The 26,194-nt window shown below is 53.5% G+C and overlaps 4 protein-coding genes across 4 annotated transcripts; 2 read left to right on the forward strand and 2 right to left on the reverse strand.

Moving 5' to 3' along the window:
• Positions 1–735: 735 nt before the first annotated feature.
• WDR77 (WD repeat domain 77) lies at positions 736–4,323 on the reverse strand. The gene is made up of 10 exons (XM_030233467.2): positions 4,116–4,323; positions 3,824–4,009; positions 3,445–3,586; positions 3,305–3,354; positions 2,959–3,029; positions 2,549–2,603; positions 2,238–2,309; positions 2,041–2,149; positions 1,527–1,595; positions 736–1,201 (listed from the first exon to the last, which is right to left on the reverse strand). The coding sequence occupies exons 1-10, from the start codon at positions 4,306–4,308 to the stop codon at positions 1,042–1,044; spliced, it is 1,107 nt and encodes a 368-aa protein (XP_030089327.1). The 5' UTR covers positions 4,309–4,323; the 3' UTR covers positions 736–1,041.
• On the forward strand, positions 4,307–7,205 carry ATP5PB (ATP synthase peripheral stalk-membrane subunit b). Its single transcript, XM_050984960.1, has 5 exons — positions 4,307–4,691; positions 5,764–5,927; positions 6,396–6,521; positions 6,642–6,821; positions 7,134–7,205. Exons 1-5 carry the CDS (start codon positions 4,307–4,309, stop codon positions 7,203–7,205), a joined length of 927 nt encoding a protein of 308 aa, XP_050840917.1.
• Positions 7,206–7,213: 8 nt separating this feature from the next.
• On the forward strand, positions 7,214–11,116 carry C26H1orf162 (chromosome 26 C1orf162 homolog). Its single transcript, XM_018923371.3, has 6 exons — positions 7,214–8,317; positions 9,020–9,081; positions 9,377–9,476; positions 9,772–9,860; positions 10,240–10,319; positions 10,758–11,116. Exons 2-6 carry the CDS (start codon positions 9,051–9,053, stop codon positions 10,815–10,817), a joined length of 360 nt encoding a protein of 119 aa, XP_018778916.3. The 5' UTR covers positions 7,214–8,317; positions 9,020–9,050; the 3' UTR covers positions 10,818–11,116.
• A 1,336-nt stretch (positions 11,117–12,452) lies between these two features.
• ADORA3 (adenosine A3 receptor) lies at positions 12,453–14,913 on the reverse strand. The gene is made up of 2 exons (XM_009098386.4): positions 14,251–14,913; positions 12,453–13,414 (listed from the first exon to the last, which is right to left on the reverse strand). The coding sequence occupies exons 1-2, from the start codon at positions 14,598–14,600 to the stop codon at positions 12,820–12,822; spliced, it is 945 nt and encodes a 314-aa protein (XP_009096634.2). The 5' UTR covers positions 14,601–14,913; the 3' UTR covers positions 12,453–12,819.
• Between the last annotated feature and the right edge of the window lie 11,281 nt (positions 14,914–26,194).

The following is a 26,194-nucleotide window of genomic DNA, read 5'->3' on the forward strand; positions in this document are numbered from 1 at the left end:
CTAGAGCAGCAGCAATGCATGCAGAGCAGTGACTTTCTCCAGGTGAACAGCTGAGTTAGAAATGTATGTGGTATTTGACAAAAACACCTCTGTGGGTTCTGTGCAGGCTGGCCTGGGGATGGGGCAGTGTCCTGTCCCCTCAGTGCCAGCACAAGAAGTCACTTGTCACAAGTGTGTGGATCTGGGCTATCACTAAGCACAGTCTGGTACAGGAGCAAGCAAATGACAACTGAAGTCCTTAATCCAGTTTCACCCCACATAAACCTTCTGTTCTTATCCTGAGCGAGTTGCCTTCAGCACAGAGGAGATGAACCCTGGTGTCAAAGAGCACAGCACCCACTCCCTCCTGCTGCCAGCCCCTGCCAGTGCCCCCTGGCACACCAGGATTCCAGCACCATCCCAGTGTTGAACTGCAGGGCTCCAGCTGGGATCCTCACTTTACCTCCTGACACCAAACTCTGGGATCATACACCAGTGCACAAGCAGTGCTTACCAGAGGCTCCCCACTGGAACTGAGGCTGAACCCCCTTCACCAACCATGAGCTGCATTAAGGACAGCCTGGAACCCTTCCAGCCCCTGGATCCCAACAGGTCTTTTCTTTCCACCTGATTTACAGAGCAAAGAACTTGGCTCAAGGGTGAGGCTCTCACATCTACCCAACAAGAGGCACATTGCTAACCTCCCCCAGAAGCTTCTGTGAGTTCCACAGGTAGTCTGGAGAACTGAGGAAAGAATCAAGGCTTTTTGACTTTATTTCTTTTTTCATTACACCTAATTCCCTGTCTCTCCCAGTCTCCTCTGTGCCTGAAGTCAATTTTTTCTGAGTAAAACCAAAGTCTTTTATTACAGGAGAAGCCACTCCTGAGGAGAGGGTAAAGCTTGGCTTACAACTAATGTATGCCTAATTCAAAATTACTACAGGAACCTTCTTAGCCACAAGCTTGGAGGCAGACACCAGACCCCACTCCAGCTCACACACCTGCGACTTCAGCAGAATCAAAGTGATGCCAGCAAGGAACTTGGACCACGAGTTTATAAAACTATTCTTTTACACAGTTGATTCCAGAAGCTTCACCAGCTGGTAGGGGGACAGTGTGATGTAAAACCTGATGATCCCATCCAACTGTAGTGAGCAAGGCATCATCTGAAGGAGACCAGGACAAGCCTTTTACAAAGTCTCGATGAGAATGGTTTCTGAACCTGGAAAACACCAACACTCCATCAGCCATCATTAGAGACCACGTGGGCTTGTGCAATCCCTAACTGCTGGCTTGTTAGGATGATGCTCCTCTAGTTAGGAACACTTTCACCTCCAGGTTGCCCAAAGCAGCCGTGGGTGCCCCAGCCCTGGCAGTGCCCAAGGCCAGGCTGGATGGGGCTTGGAGCACCCTGGGATAGTGGAAGGTGGTCCTGCCCATGGCAGGAATGATCTTTAAGGTCCCTTCCACCCCAAACCATCCCGTGTATTAATAATTAACTGAGAAGACAAGAAGACAACAGCAGTGAGTATTCTGTCTGTACTTACACCTCTGAGAGGTCTGAGTCAAGAACAGCAACTGAACAGTCTTCACTGATGGAAGCCAGTAAGGGTGAACTAGAGAGAGATGAGAGCACAGTTAGAGCAAGCAAATACAAGAATTTTTAGGGATAAACTTGTGAACAGCAGGATTCTTAGTGATCCAGACTCAGGTTCAGTGAATGAACTCACAAAAATCTTACAAAAATGTTTTCATCGGCATTTGGCAGGGTGCCAGTACACTGAGTGGGAATACTCAATTAGAGTCTGAAAACAAGTGATCCTTCTTTATTCAGAGGTGACTGTAACTAGAGAAGTCCCCACAGTGTGTGGGTCAGTAATTCTGGAGCTGCAGAATTCTTGTTGTGGACATTCATGTCTCAGAAGTGAGACATTGCCTGGTTTACTCTGTTCTCTGCTACAATCTCCTGGATGAGAAGACCAAAACTGGCACTCTCATAGGTTTTACTCAAGAAGAACTAAGGCTTTTGAGGGGAGGCAGTGCCACGTTGTGTGCCAGTACCTGTGTGCAGAGAAAGCAAAGCCTGTGATGCCTCGGGTGTGCACGGCAGCGCTGAGGGCAGAGTCAGGATTCTTTGTGTCCACCAGTGCAACTGTTCCACTTTCATCACCTGGGAGAGAGGGGCACTGAGGTTACAGCACAAACTGTCCTGTGGAAACAGCCACCTTGGTTTGCCTGGTGAGGGTGCAGGCTCTTACCCAAGACAAAGATGTCACTTTTCTGTGGATGCCACATGACTGAGGTAGGGAGGTAATTACAGGCACTGCAAACTGCAAGGGAACAAACTGGGGTGAGAGTGGAAGGAGGCTCAAAGACATTCCTCATCCATCTCCTTCAGCACTGCTACTGCAGCAGGACAAGTGTTCTAAGCTTATTGTACTTCTGTGACAGCGTTAGACCTCCTCAGGTTTTAACAGGCACATCACTAGATTTGGAGTTAAAAGGCATACAATAATTTATTTCTTCCAACACACTCATGCAGAAGCAGTGACTGCACACAGAGACATACCAATTCGGGTAGCTGGTTTGGGGCATCTGGTGTCCCAGAGTAAAGTTCTGTTGTCCTAGAAATCCAAAAGGAATGAGAAGAATTTTACAATTTCTTTGTGGCATAAATTCAGATTCACTGCTGACTCACAGGCAAAATGACCCTGTGTTTTCCTCTGGGTTAAAATGATGCTGTCACCAAGTGCAGCCTTCAGTCACCCCCAGGACAGACCTAGGAGCTCCCAAAATTTGATACAAACCTGTAGGAATCAGTTTGGCAAACTGATTATAAATTTATCAGACCAGAACATGCAATAACACAGGGAGGCAGGTTGCAACACAAGAAGTGGTTTCTAAGTGTATTAAACTGTAAATACCTAAAGTTAAATCTTGTTTAAATGGGGTAGATTTAGAGAATGGAGTGAGCTTTACCTCAGCACAGGACAGGAACACAGTGTCCTTACCAGGACAGGAGGCCACACATGTCACTGCATCGGAGTGAGCTACCAAAAGCACAAAAAGGATAAAGAGCCTCAAAGATTGTATCCAACCTTCCCACATATTCCCAAGGCCCTCCAGAGGCACAGCAACTGCCTCCTACCAAAGTGATGAGCTGCCCAATCCAAGCATGGATCCATGAGCTGCCCAATCCAGCCATGGCCACAGTCCTTGTGACAGCCCTGAGCTTGAGGGAGCCAGACAAGGGCTCAGGGAGAAAGGGTCAAAGTGGGACATAAAGGGGATTGTAAAAGGGAGAGAGGAGTGTGTTGGCACCCACCTCTGTAGGAGTGCAGCACCGTTTGCTCTGGGATGTCCCAGACCTTCACGCTGTGGATGAGAGTGAGCAGTGAGTGCCCAGCACAGCCTGGGCACAGAACTGCCAGGCTGGGCACAGGGCTGCAGGTTGGGCACACTCACCAGCAGTCCCTGCCCCCGCTGACAGCCTGGCTGCTGCCGGCCAGCACCGACACCGAGGTCACGATGTCATCGTGCTCGTATTTACAGAACTTGTTCACGATGAGGCTCTCGTTCTCCTCCAGCTCCCACAGCTCCACTGCACCTGGGGGACACAGGGCAACACCCACCTGAGTGACAGGGACACCCAGCTGAGTGATGGACAGGGAAACCCATGGGAATGAGAGGGACACCCAGCTGAGTGATGGACAGGGACACCCACCCCAGTGACACCCCAGGGACCTTTGGGGTCCGCACACCTCAGGGGAGGGATACCCAGCTCAGCAGAGGGGACAGGGGACAGGCGCAGCCCAGGAAGGATGGGGGCATGCCCACGGCTTACCGGAGTCGGAGGCCACCAGGATGCCCCTGTCGGCCAGCCAGCACAGGTCGGCCACCCCCGCCTCGGTCTGCACGCCGGCGGTGCAGAAGCCCTCGCTGGGGGCGCGCCGGGGCTCGGCGAACACCCACAGCGAGCCGGTCCAGCAGCGCCCGTTCAGCCCGGAGGCGCCCAGCAGCAGGGCCCCGTCTGCGGGAGAGACACGAGGGGAGGCGCGGGGCGAGGCGCGGGCAGCGCCCCGGGAGCGGCCCCCGGTGCCGGGCCCGCCGCGCCCCCCGCGCCGCCGCCCCGCTACCTGCGCGGTAGTGCGCGCGCTCCAGGTGCCGCTCCATGCAGGCGGGCGCGCTGGGCGGGATGTTCCACTCGGCGGCGGCCTCTGCCGCGAGGTCCCCATCCAGCGGGGCGGCGGGGGCCGCGCTGTCGGACGGGGCGGGCGGCGGGGCCGCCTGGGGCAGCGGCAGCGGCGGCGGCGGTAGCGGCTCCTCCATGGCGGCGGCGGCGGGGCCGGCCGTGCCCCCACGTGTCTCCCGCCGCCGCCTCCTCTCGCGAGAGCGCCCGCCCCGCGCCCGCCCTCCCCGCGCTCTCGCGAGAGCCGCGCCGCCATCTCAGCGCCCGGCGGCGGCGGTCACCGACCGGGACGAGCTCGGCGCCGCCGCTCCTCCTGCCCCGCTGCTCCTCACGGCTTCTCCCCGCCCTGCCATGCTGTCCCGCCTCGTCCTGCGCGCCGGTGAGCCCGGGCAGTGCCGCCGCTCGGGGGGAGCGGGTGGCGGGCGGGGGGTGCCGGCCGAGCCCTGCCCTGACGCGCTCTCTGCCCTCTTGTCCCCTCAGCCCCCGCCGCGCTCAGGGCGCTGCCGCCGCCCGTCGCCGTGGGGTGAGTACCGGGGAGCCCCTGGGACACCGGCCGGGATTGGTGCTTAAACAGCGTCATTCTGGGGTTTTGTCTCGCGTTTTTCTCATTGATGTTGGGGGAGCGTGGAGCAGGGACGGTGGAGGGAGCTCCTGGAGGTTATCTAGTCCCACCCACTTGTGAGAGGAGGTGTGTCCAGCCAGTGCCACCTTCTTCGAGTCACGGGCGGCTTGGGGGCGGAAAGGTCCTTAAAGCTCATCCGGTTCCACCGCCTGCCGTGGACAGGGACCCCTTCCACCAGAGCAGGGCCAGCCTGGCCTCGGACACTGCCAGGGATAGGGCACCCTGTGCCCGGGCCTCACCAGTTACTGCTTATTTAATTGGAAACGTGCTTGAGCCTCATCTGAGGGTGGTTTGGGGGACTCCTTCCATCTGATTTTTAAATAAGAGGCATAATTGAGATGTTCTCCTTGTTCATAGGGTGTTGCACACCACAAGACCACTGCATACAACTCAGCAGAGTTTGGCTCCTGTGCCACCTCTGCCTGAGAAGGGAGGAGAAGTTCGTCATGGTTTGATCCCTGAGGAGTTTTTCCAGTTTCTCTACCCTAAAACAGGAGTGACAGGTTAATATAGACTTTTACCATTTTTAGCTGTGCTTACATGGTTCTGTTCACCAGTTATGGCTGCTGAAAAGGTAAAATCTTGCTGAAAACTAATATTTTGCACGAGCAGGTTGTGAAGAACAAGCCACTGTAGCACTCCTGGCTTTAAAGTTGGACACCTAATGGTTGAAAGAATTCTGCAAGCTTGATTTTATGATTTAGTTGTCTGGTGGTCCTTAAAAAATTTAAATTCTGCATGTTTCTGAATGAGCAGAAGCAGCAGGTCCCACATCAGGTGCAAGCTGCTTCCACTTGTAGTGAGGTTCCTTGTGGCACCTTTCCCAGGTGGAATTGTGGCTCTGCTTTTTGTCCTGGTAAAATAGAACACTTCTTCCTAACCTTGTAAGCCTTTAAAGCTCCCTCCTAGCTACTTGAGTTTTTTGGTGCTCATTGTGCTTTATACAAGTAGTGCTGCTTCATTTCTCCTGTAGGGCCCTACATGTTGGGCACTGGCCTCCTGCTCTACCTTCTTTCCAAGGAGATCTACGTGGTGAACCATGAGACAGCAGCAGCTGCCTGCATACTGACAGTCCTCGTTTATGCCATCAAGAAGTTTGGGCCTAACGTGGCAGCTTTTGCTGACAAACTTAATGAGGTAAAGAAGAGACTGCAGTCGTTAGTAAGGAAGGGCTTTGTCAAGTACAGATGGCTTCCCACTGCCAGAGGGCAGAGCTGGATGGGAGATTGGGAATGAGGAATTGTTCCCTGGCAGGGTGGGCAGGACCTGGCACAGGTGCCCAGAGCAGCTGGGGCTGCCCGTGGATACCTGGCAGTGCCCAAGGTTGGACACTGGGGCTGGGAGCACCTGGGACAGAGGAAAGTGTCCCTGCCATGGCAGGGGTGGGATTGGATGGGATTTAAGCTCCTTCCAACCCTAACCAGTCTGGGATTCCATGACTGCTTGTGAGCCCTGGTTGTCCCCTGTTGGCATAACCTCAGCCCTGGCCTGGGGCAGTTGGCCCAGATGTTTCTCACAGCTCAGTGCAGCTTTTCAGCATTAACTGCAGACCTCTTGTTTTCCTTGCCTCTGATTCTGAACCCTGGAGTCCTTTCTTTCTTCCAGGAGAAAATGGCCTCAGCCCTGGCCATGAAGAACGACACCATCCAGACGCTGCAGACGGCCATCGAGGAGGAGAAGAAGGAGCAGTGGAGGGCGGAGGGCCGCAGTTACCTCTTCGATGCCAGGCGGGTGAGCATTGCTGCTGCTGCTCAGTGCCAGGGCAGCGTGCCCTGCTGGGCCCCTGGCACCCCTGCCACACACCATGCTCTGCTGCCAGCCTCGAGCCTCCTGTCTGCTGCTCTCTTGCAGAACAACATTGCAATGCTGCTGGAAGCCAACTACCGGGAGCGCCTGCTGATGGTGTACAACGAGGTGAAGAAGAGGCTGGACTACCAGGTGGCCCTGCAGAACCTGAAGAGGCAGAAGGAGCAGGACCACATGATCCAGTGGGTGGAGAAGAGCGTTGTTCAGAGCATCACACCTCAGCAGGTACTTGCTGGGTTTTACCTGCTTTACGTTTTAGCCCGCACAAAGATTTGCTGTTTAGGGATCCTGGCTCATGAGGTGATGGATAGCCTTGGCCACGCGTGGGACTGGATGAGCTTTGTTGTTCCTTCCAACTCAAACCTTCTGGGATTCCAGGAATCTGCTTTAGTGGATGTGAATCTCTGACTTCATGAGCTATAATTGCATCCCTCTTAATCAGTAACTTATATGTCTAAAAAGGTTTATCTAAAACTCACTTAAATGTCTATTTTCTTGTTGAAATGTCTCCTGAAGGCTGTTTCCATTCTCTTGCAGCAGAAGGAAAGCATTGCCAAGTGTATCCTGGACTTGAAGGCGCTGTCCAAGAGTGCCCACGCAGCTGTGTGAGCAGTCTGAGCCCACTGACATGTCCCAATACCTCCTCTTGGAATCCGTATGACTCTAAAATATCATTAAACAGACAAAAAAACCCTCTGCTGTCTTTCACTAGCAACAGTCCCTGCCTTTCTGTGTTTGAAGTCACTGGATGGTCACAGCAACCACTGCTGCTGGTTTGTGGTGGGGGATGAGTTGGAACCAGTGTATGAGATCCTGTTGGATTCCCTCTTTGGTCAGGAACACTTCCAAAGATACAGAACCTCACAGAGAAAAATCCTGCTGCTGAAGCTGATCCCTGTGTTAGAATTCTGAGTGATAGCAGCCCCAGATACCTGCTGTCCTTGTACACGTGTTCTAAAATCAGGATGGTTTGTGCTCCCATTCCTTGCCCCGGGCTGGGAGGGGCTCTGGGTGAATGTTCTTGTTCTCTGAGGGAGCTGGAAACCCCCTTTCACCACAAGGTCTCGTGAAGTGTTGTAAGAGTTTGGGTTCTGGGAAAAGAGCTCGGGCAGGAAATGTGTCAAAAGCTCCTGAAAAGCTCGCCCTCAGCTGGCTGTGTGTGTACCCAGCCTGAAATGGGACATGGGCATGTTTGTTCAGAGGAGTTTTCCTGGACTTCCATCACTCTCTTCGTTTTCTTTATGGGAAGCTTTTCCCTAAAGGAATTTCTTAAAAATCCCAGCAAAGCCCCCACACAAATAAACTCCCCCTGTGTGTGCTGTGATTTATGTAGTCCATAAACCCAGCTGGGCAGACTGGGGGTGCCTGCAATCCCATTTCTCTGGGGTTAAGAAACACAGTTTTCTTACACTTCCAGTACCTCAGTTCACCAAAATGGTGTTCTTAAGAGGCAAGAACCTGACTTCAGCCAACCTAAGCTGAAGCTGCCTTACTCTTTTTAGACTAACAGCTCCAGAGAATGCAGGTGTCTTTCACAGTTTCCTGTTTTTGGTGAATTTAAATAAAAAAGTGAAGTTGCTTAACTTCCACCATTGTGTAAGGCCACGTCTTATTGGCATTTGAGCCTTCAGCTGGTGTGACAGACTCTTCTCACAAAGCAAGTGGTTAAAGTGGTGTGCTGACACTTGGGGAGTTTTCCAGCAGCACTTCCATGGTGGGAGGTAAGATGGAGCTGTGTCATTTCTTGTTTCTTTTATTACTGCACACACAGCAGCCTGTGAGGGTTGGTGTGGGAAACTGGGAGGTTTCATGGTTTGACTCCTCTGGAATGTGGCAACAATGGGATGCAGGAGGAAAAGTGGCAGCAGCAGAGAACAGGCTGTTTGTTTCCATATTGTTGTAATATTTTCACATTGTTCACAATCCACAGTTTGCAAAGCATGTGGTGAGAAATGCCAGTGCAGGGATTTTGTGGTGGAATATCTTTTAGATTCCCTATCTCTGAGATTCCACACACAAATTGGAGAGAGTTACTGTTCCTGTCCTGGTGGGAAAAGTCAAACAAAATCATCAAGGAAGAAACTTTTTTGAAGCTGCTTCTGTTTATGAAAACGTTCATAGGATTTTAGCTGCTGCAAAAATAATTCAGTAGGTGCTTTTCAGTTATTAAATATCCTCCATTTTCTGGGTGGAGAAGGGGCCGTGCCCGTCAGGGAGCAGCGAACTCTTGTGCTCAGGAACAAGACACTGGGCAGGGGTTGGTGCTGAGGAACTGCCAGGTTTGAGTGGCTTTGTGCCACTTCTACAAGATTTCCAAGAAATGGAGAAAAACGAAATCAAGTCTTTTGAGTTAGAAGAGGACAACAAGTCTGTTTTGCTTATGTGTATGTGTATATAAACAAAACTCTTTCCCTTTCTTTCAGCTTCTCTTCTGTCAGTTAACGCTCTGAGAGAATGGGAGGCTTTTCCTCAAAAGCAGCTCCAGGTATTTTATTTTTTAAGGAGTTTCCTTAGCTGCAGTGCTGCTGACTGAGGTGATGTCCTGCCCAGGGGCTGCTCTGGGGAGGCTCTGCCCTGGGGTGGTTGGGAAAGAGCTGCATGGCTGCCTGAGGCTGCCTGACACAGTTATCATCTGAGCAGCAGAATTTTCCTGTCTGGTGGTTCCACTTTCACACAGACTGCACAGACACAGCCCCCCATGTGCTTCTAGTTGCTTGTAGTACTACTGGAGAAATTTGCACATTTTAAAACAAGCTTGTGATTTTTTTTTTCTATTGTAGTTACACCAGAACCCATTTACCCTACAGTCACTGTCCCTACATCTGCCCACACCCCTACAGATGATTTCAGAGCTGCAGAAGTCAGATGCTGGATTAATAAGTAAATGTTGCACCTTTATTTCCTGATTTCAAACCCAGAGTTCGCTGAGACTGCAACCTCCTTCTGCAAGGGAAGGCTTCTGTATCACATATTTAACATCTTGGGGGGTTTAAATTTGGTTAGAGTTGCCTGCTCTGTGCACTGGATGGGTGGTTCCTAGGGATGCTCATGTTAGTCTCACGGGGATGGGGATAAATGTTACACTCCATGAAGTTTGGTGAATTTGAGCACTGCTGATGCTTCAATCCCTCTGCTGAAACTGGGGATTCTGACAGGATTTCCTGTGTATCAACAGCCATGAAATACTGTACATGTCACTGGCCTTCATCTCTGGCATCCTCCTGACTGTCCTGGTTTTTGCAATCATCTTCCTCTTCAGGAAAAGTGAGTGACACAGTCGAGGGCATGGCAGCAGACTGATGTGGCTGCAGAAATTCCTTAGGAGGTGGCTCAAATAATGTCTGCCTTGAACAGCTCATGCGTGGCAGTAACTCCTCGTGAATCGTCCCAGCCGTGCTTTCAGGAAAGAATTAACTGTGCCACTGATGAGTTCTGGGGGGTTTTGTTGGTTATGGGCTTTTCTCATCCTGATCCTGGCTGCACTGAATTCACCCTGGCCACTTCCAACAGGTGGGCAGGGACTGGGCAGCCCAAAGTGCCACTTGGCTGGGCAGGACTGTGCCAGAGGTTACACATCACCTGTCTGTCACCCTCTGCAGCCTCCCCTGCAAGCACCTGAGACTGGGATCCCTTTCCTTCCTAGGTTCTAAAAGATCCCACCAAAATTTACAAGAGGAAACTTTCTCCCAGATGGCAGCTGAGGAATCTCTTAGGAACACCCAGGTAAATGTTACTGAGTAATGCTTTACACAGATATTTCACATTCTTGAGTGTGGTAAATATTAATTTGGGGTGGTGGGGAGAAAAGTCACCTTTGAGACTCAACTGTTATTCATCAGTTATTTTGATAACTTCAGGGGTTCTGGTGCTGAACCACTGCTGAGGCAGGTTCGGAGAAATCTTTTTAAAGGGGAAGCATTTCTGCAGATTTCCTCTGTGGTATGAATTCTTTGGAAGCCCCTAAAGGAGACTTTACCCAGAGCCCTGAGCCAGACTGGCCAGTGGGATGAACCAGCATTTCCAATGCCCCCATGCAGGGTCAGGCTAATTAACCCCAGGTTAATGGGGTGTGGTGTTGAGGACAGGTTCCAAGTGGGAAATCTCTGCTGACCTGCAGGGCTCTGCACTCTCTAATGTCTGTGGCTTCTCTCACATCCCCAGAATGAAGTGACCTACAGCACTCTGGTCTTCCAGCAGGGCAGGACACCACTGCCTGTGTGATGAGGAAGTTCCAAATGAAATAGAAATGATCCCACTTTCTGGACGTCAGAAGCCCTGAGGATGTTACACCAAGGGAATGCCCTGGGAATGCCCCCATGCCCTCTGTAACACAGCTCTTTTTGTAGCTATGGCAGGAAATTGTCTGCTGTTCAAACTGGCTGCCAACAGCTCTGGGCAAATGGAGAGTTTCTATACAGGATTTCCTCATCTGTAGAAATCTCCCTGCCCTTGTAAAGTTTCCGTTTGTGAGAACTACCAGAGAGAAGTGAGAAATGAAAATGTTTCTCTGTGTCTATCCATATCTGTGCCCTCGTGTTTCCCTTTTCTGACACCAGCTCTAACTTTTCTGTATTTTTTTTTTTTTTTTGATTGCCAAGGGCTTTGCTTAGTTATTTTCTGTTATTGAAGTGATGATCATGAAACGTTTAGATCCAAATCTCTGCTTCCTGGTTGGCTCCCATGAAAGAAATGCACAATCACAGTGTGACAGCCAAAATCCCTGGGAATGTTCATTCAGGAGTTATCACCCGCAGTGTTCTAAGTGCAGTGTGAAAATGGTTCCCGGTGCATGGATGGGGATGATTTTCCGGGCTGGCAGTGTCAGAGCAAGGCTCCGAGCAGCAGGGCTGGAGGTGCCACCTGATGGCAGCACCAGGCTGGGCTGGGGCTGCCCGGGTGCCCTGCGCTGCTCCAGCCTCCAAACCCGCGCACCCGGCGGGGCTCCGGCTCCCCCAGCCCCGCACACCCAGCCCGGCTCCGGCTCCCAAACCCGCACACCCAGCCCGGCTCCGGCTCCTCCAGCCCCGCACACCCAGCCCGGCTCCGGCTCCCCCAGCCCCGCACACCCAGCCCGGCTCCGGCTCCTCCAGCCCCGCACACCCAGCCCGGCTCCGGCTCCCAAACCCGCACACCCAGCCCGGCTCCGGCTCCCCAAACCCGCACACCCAGCCCGGCTCCGGCTCCCAAACCCGCACACCCAGCCCGGCTCCGGCTTCCAGCCCCGCACACCCAGCCCGGCTCCGGCTCCCAGCCCCGCACACCCAGCCCGGCTCCGGCTCCCAAACCCGCACACCCAGCCCGGCTCCGGCTCCCCCAGCCCCGCACACCCAGCCCGGCTCCGGCTCCCCCAGCCCCTCTGGGCTGCGCTGCCTGCTCCTCCCAGCAGCTGCCCAGCCCTGGGCACCGCTGCAAAGTGTCGCCAGATGCTCTGAAATTTGGTGTGCTGGGTTTGGCCACAGACTGCTGTGGGTGCCACAGGGTCAGCAGAACAACCTGTGCTCTTTGTTCTGCTGTGCTCTGCTCTCACCTCAGTCCTGGCAGCTCCTTCCAGCTCTATTTAATAGAGAAAATAGGGGGAGCATCTCCTTCCCTCACTAGAAGATGAGCTGTGGGCTGGGGTCCCTCAGGTGCATTACCTTTCTGTTTTTCCTAGACCAGTTTTATTATTTGAAGATGGAGAAAAAAGAGCCTGGCCTTTAACAACCTCTTTTCAGTTTGAGCCCTGTTCCCTAACCATGGGCTGTGTCAGCTGTGGTGTGACAATTACTGCTACTTCTGTGTCCTCCCAGGCAGGACATTGGCTGAAACTGGGCAGGTCTCTTTGGTCGTGGGAGGACTCAGCAGGCAGAATTCATGTCAAATCCATCTGCTATTTATTATTACTCATGAAAACGTGACAACACTGGCTGAAGCACAAGTTTAGTCTGAATGGACAGACAAGAATGGTCAGTGAGCTTGTGAGCTGCTGCATTATGAACAGCAAAGAACACATCCTGTCTTTCAACCAACTCAACCAATCCTCATGTTAAAAAAACTCAAAACCCCCAACCAGACAAAGTTTCCATCTTCTGTGTGTAGATTTTGTATTACATAAAGCCATATATTCACGTGGGGCTTTAGAGCAGCCTCAGACCCACAGGTTGCTGCAGTGTCCCAGGAGTTTCTTGGCAAAGCCAGGTGCTTTATCAGTGCTCTGGTGCTCACTGGCTGCTTCAGCCTCTCTTTATGACTCTGGGTCTATTGTTTGCTCTGCAAGAGCTGGCTCTGGTTTTTTGCACAGGATGTAGGTCCTTAAAATTAAAAGGTACGTGGTTCTGAACTTCTTTATCTTGTAGGCATAGACAATGGGGTTCATGGCAGAATTGGCATGGGATAAGAGGATTGCCACGTAAATCAAATATGGGGGGATCTGAGACTCAGGGTGAAAATAGAAAACACAGTTTATAATGCACAGAGGCAGCCAGGAGATTGCAAACAGGAAGAGAACAAGTGCAAGAGACTTGGCTGTCCTGAACTCCTGGCCATAGAAAGCCCCAGCCCCTCTCCCACCTTGGCCGAGCTTCGTGCGGATGATGAGGAAGATCTCGGCATACAGAGCACACATGATGAGCAGGGGCACGAGGGTCCACAGGAAGAAGCAGAAATACACCATGTAATCCATCCTTATCACGGAGATGAAGCTGCACCTCAGGAAGCTGGAGCTCCTGGGGCCTGCCTCGTTCCAGCCAAACATGGGGACGAGCCCTCCCAGCAGGGACAGGGACCAACACAGCCCCAGGGCCCACCAAACTCTCCTCTCTGTGGTGATTATTTTATATCTGCAGGGGAAGAAATCCCAGGTCGTGTTAAAGAGAAGCATTTTAAGGTAGTTAAGGATGAACTCACCTGTTCAGGTACTGCAGGAACCCAAATTTTGTCTTGAGACAAGCTCCACCTCTTTGTAACAGTTTCTTTGCAGCATCAGTAGGAACTCTGCTTAAGTTCCCTTGTTTAAAATTGGATGTTTAACCTATTTTATTTCTTGTTTCATTATGATCTTAGTTCTCCTCTTGCCAGGGTATTGCTGTGCTGCTGGATGAAGTCCTATCTTATTTCTTGCCTTCCTTGGGTGTACCTTCCTCTTTTTATTTGGTTTGTGCCATTTGTAGGGCTAAAATTCATTCTTCAGCTTTACAGGTCCTTTCCCATTATAAAACATGACTTTTTGGATGCTTGAGGTTATGCTTTGCTTTTCTAGCTTGTGTACTTTTCATTTAAATGTAAACAGTGAGTGAATTCAGTTAACTGTCAATAAGTTTGTTTCTACTTTTGTATTTTCAGCAAATACTGAAAGGAATTTATTTAAAAGACAAGCCTCAGAAACCTAAGAAAAGCCCTATAACACACCCAACATCCTGTGCAATGATCAGAATGCTGAATATTTAGCCGTCTGCCCACAGATGCATCCTGTGTCCTCACTCTGATCGGGGTAACCGAGCTGAGCTTATCCATCCACTCGTGAATAACTGCTCCCTGAGCACCCCCAGCTCTCTGGAAAGCCCAGCCCAGGTGGGCTCTGAGGCACAAGCGTCCACTTCAAGTAATTAAAGCAATGGGAGGTTAGAAAGGAGCACAGAGGAGGCAGGGCGGAGGAGCCGGGGTGGGGCAGCCTCACCTGGTGGGCAGCTTGACGCGCAGGTACCTGTCGATGGCGATGGCCAGCAGGGACAGGATGGAGGCGTTGGAGAACACCAGCAACAGGCAGCACATGAAGAGGCAGCCGTAGGCGGGCACGGCCATGCCCAGGCTCACCACGATGGCCAGGGGCATCACCAGCAGCCCCATGGCGGCGTCGGCCAGCGCCAGGGACGCGATGAAGTAGAGCGTGGTGTTCTGGAAGGCCGCGTTCAGCCTCACGGCCCAGATCACCAGGACGTTGCCCAGCGTGGCAAACAGGGCCAGCAGGCACTCGCTGCCGATGTAAATCCCGTCCAGGCTGCTCAGGGCCTGGCTGCTGTTGGGCATCCTGGGCTCTGCAGCTGCAGCAAACGTGAGAGCGTCGACGGCCACGCCGGGATCCTCAGCGGCTGTGCTCGCCTGGTCTGGGCTTCTCCGACATCCACACCTCTGTGCTATCTCCTGACCTCAGCACTCGGGCAGCAAATCAGACATCTGCAGATATCTCAGCAGGCAGGAGCCTTCCCCTCTCTGCAGACCCCTCCTGAAGCTCACTGCATCCCTTCAGCAGCCTCGAGGCAGCACGTTTGGAAGGGAGAGCCGTCCTTCCACAGTCCTTCCTAGCAGCAGCTTATAAAGAAATTGTTTTACAGCTTCCTCTTTCAAGCCCTTTTAGAGCAGCTGGCTGCAAAGCGGCCGCTTATCAGGGCAGTTATCTCTCTGTCACTGTCACACTGGGGCAGCTCAGCCACTTACGGCAGTTGTCTGTCCATCTGTCACTCTGGGCAGCTCGGCTGCAGGGCGGTGAAGGGGCTGCATTTGAAAACCAAAGGGCGAAGGTAAGGACAGGGAGAGGCCACTCTGCTGTTACCTACATGGAGAAAACAGGTATGACCTAGGGGATAATTGATTCCCAATCAAGTCAGAGCAGGATAACGAGAAAGAAAAGCAAGTCGTAGAGGCAGAGGGCGGGTGCTGGAGCAGAGGCTCCTCCCTGACCCGGCTGGACCGGACAGCTGGAGCTGGAGCCAGAGGATGGAGCACAGGGGGCTCATGGATCTGTTCCTGCAGCTCAGATTTAACAGCTCTGCCTCTGCCCATCCCTTTTCCTCCAAAGGCAGGTGCTTTTCCGCGGGGACACTGTGTCCTGTGTCCGAGGGCGATGCCACCGAGCCCAGCTGGGGCCAGATCGGGGGGTTCCACCCAGCACCCCCTGTTCCCACCAGGTTCCTGCCGGGGCAGGCACAAGGTGCTCTGATACTCTTCAGGTGCTTCCTCAGCAGGCAGCATCTGTTTCCTGTCCTAACCACGACAGAGCCAGGCTGCTGTGACTCCTCTGTCCCCGGAGGAGGACGAGCCTGTGCCCTCTGCTGTCCCTGCCCCGCACGAGCAGGGCTTTCCCTGTGCCCTGCGGTGCCGCATCCCTTCCTCGGGCCCTGCACCCCCACATCCCTCCGCTCAGGAAACGCAGGGCCGGGGGTTTTTACAGCTGCCAAAGCGATCGAGCGTCCCTGCACAGAGGAGCAGCCCGGTGCCACCCAGCCCGGGGCGGAGCGGGGCTGGGGGCAGCAGGCGGAGGCTTCGGGGCAGGTCGGGGTTCCAGGGCTGGCGTTCCAGGGTTGGGGTTCCAAGGTCGGGGTTCCAAGATTGGGGTTCCAGGGTTGGGGTTCCAAGGTTGGGGTTCCAAGATTTGGGTTCCAATGTTGGGGTTCCAGGGTTGGGGTTCCAAGGTTGGGGTTCCAGGGCTGGGGTTCCAGGGTTGGGGTTCCAAGGTTGGGGTTCCAAGATTTGGGTTCCAATGTTGGGGTTCCAGGGTTGGGGTTCCAGGGTTGGGGTTCCAGGGTTGGGGTTCCAGGGGTGTGGTTCCAGGGTGTATTTTTGTTATCGGGCTGAGGCGGCTCCAGGAGCAGCCCCTGCCGGGCAGGCTGGGATCGGAGCCGGGCCAGTCCCGGGGATGTCACCCTGAGATGGGGTTAAAGCTTTCGGATCCCCGTCCCCCAGCACTCGATGGTTTTGCCATTTAAAGGCTGTGCTCGTTTCTTGGATGGCTCCAGCGAAAGGCTTCCAGCTATTCCCGAGGGATCCTCCTACATCCTGGTGAGATAAGGATCAGGAAGGGAAGGTCTCTGCAGTCTCAGCTGCGGCTTTGAGCACAGATTCCCTTTTCACTTTGGGGGTGGAGGGGAGGAGAACAAATTTGCTAGAAAAAAATCATGTCTAAGTGACACACAGAAAAAAACATGTCCCACAACAATGATCTTATCCTGTGAGTCAACAGCCACGTCTGCATTTGTTCTGGGGGGGCTGTGGAGCACTGGCGGGGGGCACAGGGCAGCCTCCCCCAAGGGAAGACCCCCGGGAGGCCCTGCCTGGCACGGGGGGCTCGGGGGTCCCTGCTCACACAATGCCAGCCTGTCCCAGCCACAGCCACCCTCCCTGCCTCGGGACACCTGTGCCCCTCTCTCCTTACATCCCAGCAGCTTCTGCTCCTGTGCCAGGAGGTGTGGAGGAGGTTTTTTTCTGGATTCCAAAATTTAATGTTTACTTGGTAGGAAAAAACCCCAAGCAAGTCCTAAACCAAGCAGTGGTGAGTTCTGTCCTGGCTCTTCCCTGCCTGGGAAGGAAGTGAAAGCCAGGCAGAGGGAGGATGTGAGTGTGGAGCAGAGTCACAGCTGGTGTGACAGAGCGATTGTGGGCTGCTGAATTATGAACCAGAATGAGAGCCTGGAGCCTGGAGTGGGGGCAGTGTCCTGTCACCGTGCCTCAGTTTCCCCATCCATGGTAAAAGGAGGGTTAATCTGGTTTACACAGAGCTGGGAAGGGCTGGACAGGAGCAGAGCCCTTTTGCTTTCCCTCTGGAACTCCCCATTTGGGATTTTTTCCCCTGCCCCTCCAACGGGAGCACAGTGATGTTGGAAAACTGCAGCTGTTTTTTCAGAAATGCAAAAACCTGAAGGAACCCCTGCTCTGGCACACAGAGCTGTGCTGAGAGGCAGAGTTCACTGTCCTTAGAATGCAGGGCTGGTTCCAAAGATGATTTCAGCTGCTGTCAAGAGCAAATTGTCAGAGGAGAATCAGATCTGGAAAGCTCTTCCCTTCCACATCCCATTCCCCGGGTCTGAGCCGTGCTGGGCTCGCGTTCCCCCGAGGATTTGGGTCCCAAAGCCCCACAGCTGGAGGGAGCTGGGTGTGCTGGTCCTGCCCAGCCCGTGGGGCACTGCCGGGCCCGGTGGGAGGAGCTGGGGCTGCCAAACCAGTCGGGCCCAGTGCCCCTGCTGGGTGGGATTCCAGCCTGCTCCCGCTGGCCGCCCCTGGGGCTCGGGTACAAACAGGGCAGGGCGCAGGACAGGGGCTTGGAACAGTTACATTTTGGGGTGTTTTAAAGTTATTGCGCTGTAACTGGAGTGTTTCAGAGCTCTCTCTGGGTGTGGCTGTGGGGTGGGGGCAGCGCAGCTGACACAGGAGCCCGTTTGATGCCAGCCCCTCTCCTGCACAGGCAGGGATCCGTGCCAGCCCGGGGCAGCAGCGTGCCCGGGTTATCCCGTTCTTCCTGCCCCAGCGCCCCGGGCTGGCAGGGACGGGGTCCCACGGCTGCCCTGCCTCACTGGGGACTGCCTGGAATGTTCTATCCCCAGAGCTGCCTTCCCAGCCTGGTGCAGACCATGCAGAGCCATCAGCCAGCCCTCTGGAGAGCCACCGGGGGGTGGAAATGTGAGGGCAGGAAATCACCTGGGTTTGTGTCTCACAGCCCCTGCCCAGCCCTGCCAGGCCCTGGAGCTGGCAGCAGATCCCACTGCAGACTCCTCTGAGCACTGCACAGAACTCCCCATCCTCGCTCTTCGTCAGAGTCTGGTTTAAAATTCCATGAAAGCGGCATACAATAAATCCTGGGGAGATGAAAGGGAGGCTGGAGCTGGCAGGAGGCTCTTTAGAGAGGCTCTATTTACACAAATTGTCTGGCTGACAGCAGAGAAACTGTTTTGACATTTTATAAACTCTTTCACTGATAATTTTGCATCTCAGTGCAGCAAAGCTGGGGGAGGCAGGACAGAGTGAAACAACAAAGCCAAGGCCCTGAGCTCCCTTCACAGCCCTTTTTTTTGAGCACCAGCAAATTATTTAACTGCAAAGCCCTGCAAAGGCAGCCTTTCTCTGGAAAGAAGGGGAGGAAAGTGCCACCACCTCACTGATGAGCATCCTCAGGAGGGCACAGGCAGCAGCCACTGCCACTGCCCTGCCTGTCCCTGGGGGGCTGTAAAACCCATTCAGCAGCTTCTCCAAATCAGTTTGTCTCCAGCAAGGCTTGAGTGGACAGAAATCAGCTCTATCAACTACAGAAAACATCTGTGCTTGATGCAGGGTCACTGAGTTACTCTGAATTTTGAGTGTTTAGTGGCATCTCAGGCTACAAATGTCCCAGAATAAATCAACAGGTATTTCCTATTTCCAAGGTATTTCCTAAGATTTTGGGTCATCCTGTGCAGGGCCAGGGGTTGGATTGATGGTGCTTGTGGGTCCCTCCCAGCTCAGGATATTCTATGATTCTATGAATATCTTGTTGTAATTTATTTATGAATCATGACTCACTCTCTGACTGGCATTTGTGGACTAATTCATCTCTGTCAGCATGTCTGGGGGAGGGAGAGCTTATATTTCCTCTGGATATCTTTTAAGTGCTTTTTTCCTGCCTTTATTTCCCTAATCAAAGCAAGACCTTATTTATAGTGCTGCCGTTTCTGTCTGGGTAAGCCCAGAGTGGCCCCAATGGCTTAACAGGATTTATTTACCCAGCCTGACCCGGGGAAATGAGCAGGGGGATTTGGCCCTGTGGCTGCTCTGATCCCTGGGAGGTGGCAGCAGAGGCTTTCCCCTGAGGAGCAGCAATTCCAAAGGGACCAGGGAAAGCCCAGGGGCCCCTGGTGGCCCCAAACCAGAGAGGAGAGGGGTCCCAGTGCCCACCCTGATCCCACCAGGCTCCCCAGGTGCCTCTGCCTGGGGCTCTGCAGGGAAGGTCAGAGGTGTCTGAAGGAGCAGAGAAGGAAGGAGGGAGGCTCAGCACCCTCCCCAAGGGTGACACAGCACCGAGGGCAGCCACACAAAGGTGCTGGCAGGAAGGAAAAGCCTTTGGGCCCTTCTTTGATCAAAGGTGGACTGCAAACAAACCATTTTCCAGGGATGTGCTCCTGAGAGGTGCCTGGGGTGTCCCCAGGAGCTCGGCTCCACCAACAGGAAGGTGAGCTGGAGGCAGCCGGGCTCTGGGGGCCAGGTTTGCCAGGGAAGCTCTTTAGGAAGGAAGCATTGTTTATACCTTTTTATTTGAATGTATGTATATTTGGATCCAACCTTTTCCATGATGGATGGCAGAAATCAAGGCCTCTTTTGTTCTACAATTAACTCAGGGATGTATTTTGGTTCCTTAGTGAAAAAAAGGAATTTATTTTTCCTTACAACAAAACACACACACTGAGCTCTCATTGCTGTAGAAAACTGTTTTGTTAATGACACTTATTGCCAGGATTGCTGCCCTGATTTGGGGGAAATGAAGTATTCTGAAACACTTGCTGCAAGTTTTGGAGCCTCACCACGACAGATCTGGAGTTTGCCCCTGAGGTTTGTCTGAAGCAATCCCAACACTGCAGTGGAAGGGAATTTCAAGGGAGAATGTTCCCAGGTAAACGATAACCCCAGAACCCTGTTCCTGGGCTGAGGGATGCAGCTCTGCCCTTGTGCAGCCCTGGCACGGCCCCCCCCGGGCTGGCGCAGCCCCTGCGGGCTCTGCTGGAGCGGCTGCCTGGGAACCGCCCGTGGGGAAGGACGGACAGAGATAAAGTGTCAGTGTTTCCATCTGCTCCGCTCCGGCCCCTCCACTCCCACCCAAACACGTGCGGGGCCGAACTGCTGAGCTGGGCTCGGCTCCCTTGGCAGCCGCGCGGGGAGAGAGAGCTCCGCTCGCCCAAGGCTTCCAGCGGGGCTGAGAGCCGGGAGGGCCGGGCTGGGCTGGGCTGGGCTGGGCTGGGCTGGGCCGGGCCGGGCTGGGCTGGGCCGGGCCGGGCTGGGCCGGGCTGGGCCGGGCTGGGCTGGGCTGGGCTGCTCCGCATCCTGCCCGGGGCCGGAGCACGGAGCAGAGAAGTGCTGGGGCAGGGAGGTGCCCAAAGAGCTCCATGGGTGCCCAAGGAGCTGCCGGGGTGCCCAAAGAGCTTCATGGGCGCCCAAGGAGCTGCCGGGGTGCCCAAAGAATTCCATGGGTGCCCAAGGAGCTGCCGGGGCAGGGAGGTGCCCGCAGCACGCCCGGCGGTGACAGGAGCAGTCGGGCGGTGACAGGAGCCTTCGGGAGATGCCGTCAGTCTGGAATGCGGCTCCTCACCACAACACACGGCCCAGGCAGTAAAACAAGCGATTAAATGCTCTGATACCTCTGCGGTTTCTGTAACTCTGGAAAGACAAGTGGAGATTTCTGTCATTAAGGTAACCTTAGGAGCCGGCCCCCATCAGCCCAGGAGCTCAGCTCCCATCCTGCTTCACCAAGCGGGGCAGCAGCTCCTGGGACACCTTTTGTCTGCTTAGGGTAGAAGTGAGATCTGGCAGATAAGTGCCCTCATCCCTGCGGGTTTGTTCCCTGGGAAAGCAGCCCGGGAGCCTCATGCCAGCCCTCCCACCAAGCCCACGCTGGGGCTCCTGGTGGGCTCAGCCCCACGGGCAGGTCCCAGCCCCACGGGCACCGCGGCTGGGCTGTGTCCCCACCCTGCTCAGGTCACTGCTGGGCTGAGAGCTCTGCTCTCGGTGCTTCAGGCTTTTCCCAGTCCCTGCCGAGAGTGCTGAGACACCTCCAGCCCGAGAGGCACAACCCTCCCTGCCCGGGCCGGCTGCAATCCCATCTGCTGCATTTCTCACTTCAGATGCAACTGCTCCATCTCTGCTCACTTCCAGGGCTGCGCTCGGGCTGGGAGACGAGCGCTTTGCAAAGGCATCTGCTGTTATTTATGCAAACACTCTCTTCTCAAAGGGCAACAGAGGGAAGGGCTGGCAGCCAGAGCACACCCAGACGTCTCGAGGGTGTCCCCGGGATTTCAGCTGGGCTGCAGCCACGCACTGACAGCACGGCTCAGCTCGTGGGGACCTTCCAGCCCCACCACCCCTGGGTGCCCCAAGGAGATCCCTGAGTGCTGCCCAGGTGTCCCAGGGTGACCTGGCTGGCACTGGTGGGGCAGTGGCACCGCTGCCCCCTGCCCAGGGGGGACAGGGCAGGGTGGGAGACACGCAGGACATCCAGCCTTTCCCAGGCAGCTTCCAGTCTCAGCTTCTGAGTCACTGCAGAGTGGAAGTGACTCAGGATCCGCTGAGGAGGCGACAGCTGACTGCAGAGCTGGGCCAGGCTGTGGCACTCCGCCGCTGCCCGAAGGGCCCCAGGGTGACAGTGCTGGGAGGGGGAGCTCAGCCCTGGCTGGGAGCAGACACAGGTACCTCGTGCTCCCTCCCATCCAGCGTCTGCTCTGCTTTATTCAGCCCTCCCCAAGGAAAATACCTGCTCCTCCCGAGACAGAGGCTCAAAGCCAGGGTCATTCACTTGTGCTCAGGAAGCAATCAGAAAACAAAGAGTGCTGTCAAAGTCTAAGTGTTACTGCAGTCATAATTACGGTGGAGCAGCTATTAAAGGGAGCTGTGAGCTGCCTCTCCTGCCACAGCTGCTTTTGGACAAGCTCCCGCTAAGCCCTGGGAGCAGGAGGAATGAAGGTGCTGGAGGGTCTCCAAGGCTGGGGCATGATTAAATCCTCTTAGGACAGCAGAGCAGCACTAACTGGAAAGACACTTCTCTCCTCCAGGTACAGGTGAGTTCATTATTCCCTCACTGATGCCTTTATAAACCCTGTCCTGCAGCCCCGTGCCCGTTGTGCTGCTGGCCTGGGGCTGGGCTGGGGGCACGAGGAGGGTCTGGCCCCTGGGTGAGACTGGCACTGACCCTGAGTGGAACCACTCATTAACTGGGACAGGTAATGAAGAACCTCCACGGTCCCACAGGGATTCCAGGAGCTGATAGACAAATACCTGGATTGTTTCACCTGCTAATCAAACATTGCCCCTTGGCTACAGCACAGTCATTGTGTGACTGTGTTTAAAGAAAACAAGTGTTGAAACCCCGTGAAAGGAGACATGGGAAGGAGTACATACTGAGTTGGACATTCTCTCATTTCAATATGACACTTAATTTCAAGGCAATGTTTGTGTCAATGTGTGGGTTCCACAAACCCAGTCAAAGGATGTCTCTGACTTCCTCTTGCAGCTACATTTTAACTTTCATTTTATCTTTGTTTTTTTCTTTCCTTTCCCCCAACTTGCCCGTACTCCACTGCCTGGATTTTACAGAATAAAAGTAGGAAAAAGGGAGCTGCAGCTGCCCTAGAAATGGGTGAAAGCGGCTGGCAGAGGAGGAGGAGGAGGAGGAGGTTTGGTACCCAGAGATGGAGGAGGCACCGTGGGGTGAGTGGGTGCCTGGCTCCTCAGGGCTGCACAGGAAGGAGTTGGGTAATAGAAAATGTGTGGTTGCAGCTGCCTTTGAGCAGTGAGCAACGTTTGTCAGCTGAAGGAATAACACTTGTTACTGCTCATGTTGAGCTCTGCTATCCCAGTTTTTCCTGCTTGGGCCTCTTGTGGCTGCCCAGGGCTGCAGTGCATGGAAAAGCCAGTCCAGGCTTTCCCTTTGGAAACCTGCTGGAGCTTTGGCACAGCCCTGCTTGGGACCTGGGATCCCTCCCCAGATCCCACAGCTCCCAGCTCATCTGCCTAATTACCTGGTAGCTGCAGCCAGGCAGGCAGTGGGCTTGGAACAAACCTGCAGTGGGAGCAGGGATGGGCAGTGCAGGGGATCTGCTCCTGTCTGCCCTGGGAACAGGCTCAGGGCTCTGAGCCCTCCTGCCCTACAGAGCTTGGGCTGTGCTAAAGGGTCCTTTCTGCTCAGAGCCCTGGCAAGGACAGCGTGGGAGGGGAGCTGTGAGCTCCGTGACCCTCAGCCAGGGCAGCTGCTGGCAGCCATGTGGGTGCTCACTGTTAATTACATCATTAAGTCATTATTCATAATGATACACTGCAATCTCATCTGTAAAGAAAATATTATGCTTGCACTTCAAAGGCTTGTGTTGAGGTCTTTGGAATGAGCGTTTTTCTCTTGATTCTTCTCTGACTGGAGTTTAAAGAGTGATTATTGCAAGTTTAGAGAGCACCAGCTCCTTCCTTGTGCAGCTTCAGGTCAGACACTGAGGACAGGACCAGGATGGAGGCAGCACCTTCACTTCTGACAGCAGAGCAGAAGGATAATGTGTTATTAGCCTGCATGGTGTCAAACCCACTTTCATTTACTTCCAGCCCTCTGATTCTATCAGCCAGGAATCCAAGGTCATTATGCAATCACAAATTGTTTCTGAATTTCATTAAATCAGCAAATGGGCCTTAGCTACATATTTACATCAGCTGAACTTGTGATAATCTATCCAACTGGGCAATTATTGCTTTGGAATAAAAGAAGTCCTGAGGGATTCTCCTTCATATTAATTTGCCTGCAGAAGGCTCAGTGCAACCTCTGCAACTCAGCTGCAAAAGCAGGTGAAAAATTGCAATCCTGTTGCAGGTTCTGGGATAAATAAGTGTTTTCCTTTCAGTCTTTTACTGCTGCCATATGGCAGGAAAAGGGGAGTGGAATCTTGGTGTCATTTAATGTGAATGGATTTAGGCTGCAGAGTGTGGGAAAGAAGTTATTGTGGCGACTCCTGTTTTGTATAAATAGATGGGCTGTGATAAATTACACCATTTTTCAGTGAAACTGCAGTGTGAAGGGTCACTGGATTTCTTGGGCCGTGTCCAGGACATTCCAGGCCGTGTCCTGTAGGTGACAGGATGCAGAGGATCGATTCCCTTTGCCTCATCACCCTGTGCTGTTGCTGTTGGTGCGGAGGGGACAGCCCTGGTTTGGGGCTGTCAGCAGGCTCTGCCCCTCCAGGCAGGTGTCAGTGCTGCCAGCCACCCTGGGGACATCCCTGCGAGGGTGGGATTGCTAGGAATGGGGAAATGCACCGGCAGAGACAAGGGGTGGGCATGGGCTGTAACAGCCTGCTGACAGCCGGATCTGCTGCCCACTGCTGGGTGGGAGATAAGGAGCAGCAGGCAGGGGGAAAGAGCTCTGGCTGAGGGGCTGCAGGAGTGGGGCTGGGAGGAACGGAGATCCACAATTATCCCCTGCTGGAGTCACAAGGAAAAGTGCCTCTGATTTCAGCTGAACTTGGACCTGCTTCTCCTCTTCTAATCATTTCATAACCAGGTCCACATTCATCCAGATCTAATTTCATGTACTTGCAAAGTCTGACTCAGCAAAAAATGTTATCAGCTTCCACTCAAACCTGCAGAAAATGGGGGAAAAAGTCAACCTTGCCAGAGCTCACATCAAATAGGAGCTCTGTCCTGCTGAGTCAGGCCCTCAGTGTGCCTGGACCCTCATTGTTCTGGAACTTGGAAGATGGTCCACAAGCCATGAAAGAGATAAGTGTGTGATTTCTTGGATACAATAAAACTCTTCAGCCAGTGCTCAGTGGGAAAAGCTGCAAATGTGTTGATATTTGGGGCAAAGGTTGTTAAAGCTTTAATTTCAAAGGAAATTTGGGGTAAAGCCTTGCAGAATGCTCAAACATTTCCATGTGCACTGAGCCTGCTAAAGGCATTGCATCCCTCACAGTTTCTGCCCACAGAAATACGTTTTCACACAGCTTTTAAACCAGAAGCTGCTGCTGATATTTTGCCCCTGCCTGTTCTCCAGACACAGCCTCATGGTTTTAAACATTGAGTAGTAACTTCCCGAGTTCACAGATGTCACGATAACGTCTGCACTCTGAAGAAACACGTTGCTCAACCACGAGTGCTGAGCATCCTTGCAGGTGATGCTTTTGCCCCCCCAACTGTCCCCCTGTGCCCGAGCCTCTCCCTGCTGGGGCTGCCAAGTCCTGCAGGGACCAAGTGTGGAAATCCTTTGCTGACATTGCCCTGCCTCCAGAGATCCCCACCAAGCAGAGATTCACCTGCTCACAGTGGTCCCCAGGGAAGGAGACACCTCTTCAGCCATAAAAACAGGGATTTACAGATCCCTATCAGCAGCCACAAATTGTACCTGGAAGCAAAATTCTGCACTCTGTGTTTATTTCTGCTGCAGACACAAAGGTGTGAGAGGGAGAGCTGGAGCAGTTTCAGTTACAGAGGGTGAGTGGGGACTCTGAGCTCTGTGTGTCTCCTGGCTGCTGACTTGCTGGGGATTTTGGAAAAGTCATTTAATCTTTGTTTTCTGTACAGACAGACAAGTAATATTTAGCATTTTTGTTGGAAAGGCGGCATGACTGCTAAAATATTGCTGCTGTAGCCTCAGACCTCAATGAATCTGCTCGTGTCCCTGAAGTTTTGCAAGTGGTGATGGAGGAGTGTGGGGAGGCCCGTGGGTGTGTGCTGCTGCTGGCACCGTCCTCTGGAGGATCCCCAGGGACAGCAGCTGCAGCCCTGGTGCTGTCCCTGGCTATGTAAGGAGGTGACAGTGCTTGGAAACAGGAGAGAAACCCCCGGCACCTCATGGAGAGCCGGGCATCACAACCATGGAAGCGACTACAGCTCCTCCTGGGGTATTTATACATTCCTAACGAGGAAAGAAAACCCTGAAATTTATTGACTGCTGACATTAGCTTTTCTGGAGTGTGCAGAGCTGAATTATAGTTGAAGTTGGGGCTGATGAAGTGATTTCCCAGGTCAGTGACTGCGCTGGACTCCTGACCTGATCCTCCCTGTGTGTCACTGACAAACCTCAGTGACGAAAACACCATCAGGACATTTATGTGCTGTTTCCATTGATGTGTCGTTTCCTCTTCCCGCGTTTTGTCTGTTTCTTGTCAATTACATGTGTACTTCACATCAATGTCACA

This window comes from Serinus canaria, chromosome 26 (assembly GCF_022539315.1).
Source record: "Serinus canaria isolate serCan28SL12 chromosome 26, serCan2020, whole genome shotgun sequence".
Taxonomy (NCBI): domain Eukaryota; kingdom Metazoa; phylum Chordata; class Aves; order Passeriformes; family Fringillidae; genus Serinus; species Serinus canaria.

Bases quoted from the DNA above. Each gene is read 5' to 3' on its own strand.
- ATP5PB (XM_050984960.1), top strand. From the start codon at position 4,307: ATGGCGGCGGCGGCGGGGCCGGCCGTGCCCCCACGTGTCTCCCGCCGC. The intron at 5,928-6,395 runs GTAAAGAAGAGA...TCTTTCTTCCAG, and splicing joins TTGCTGACAAACTTAATGAG to GAGAAAATGGCCTCAGCCCT. The intron at 6,822-7,133 runs GTACTTGCTGGG...ATTCTCTTGCAG, and splicing joins AGAGCATCACACCTCAGCAG to CAGAAGGAAAGCATTGCCAA.
- WDR77 (XM_030233467.2), bottom strand. From the start codon at position 4,308: ATGGAGGAGCCGCTACCGCCGCCGCCGCTGCCGCTGCCCCAGGCGGCC. The intron at 3,587-3,823 runs GTAAGCCGTGGG...TGTGTCCCCCAG, and splicing joins CCTGGTGGCCTCCGACTCCG to GTGCAGTGGAGCTGTGGGAG. The intron at 3,030-3,304 runs GTGGGTGCCAAC...TGCTTTTGGTAG, and splicing joins GGTGCTGCACTCCTACAGAG to CTCACTCCGATGCAGTGACA.
- C26H1orf162 (XM_018923371.3), top strand. From the start codon at position 9,051: ATGGGAGGCTTTTCCTCAAAAGCAGCTCCAG. The intron at 9,082-9,376 runs GTATTTTATTTT...TTTCTATTGTAG, and splicing joins TTCCTCAAAAGCAGCTCCAG to TTACACCAGAACCCATTTAC. The intron at 9,477-9,771 runs GTAAATGTTGCA...GTGTATCAACAG, and splicing joins GTCAGATGCTGGATTAATAA to CCATGAAATACTGTACATGT.
- ADORA3 (XM_009098386.4), bottom strand. From the start codon at position 14,600: ATGCCCAACAGCAGCCAGGCCCTGAGCAGCCTGGACGGGATTTACATC. The intron at 13,415-14,250 runs GTGAGGCTGCCC...CTTCCCCTGCAG, and splicing joins CGCGTCAAGCTGCCCACCAG to ATATAAAATAATCACCACAG.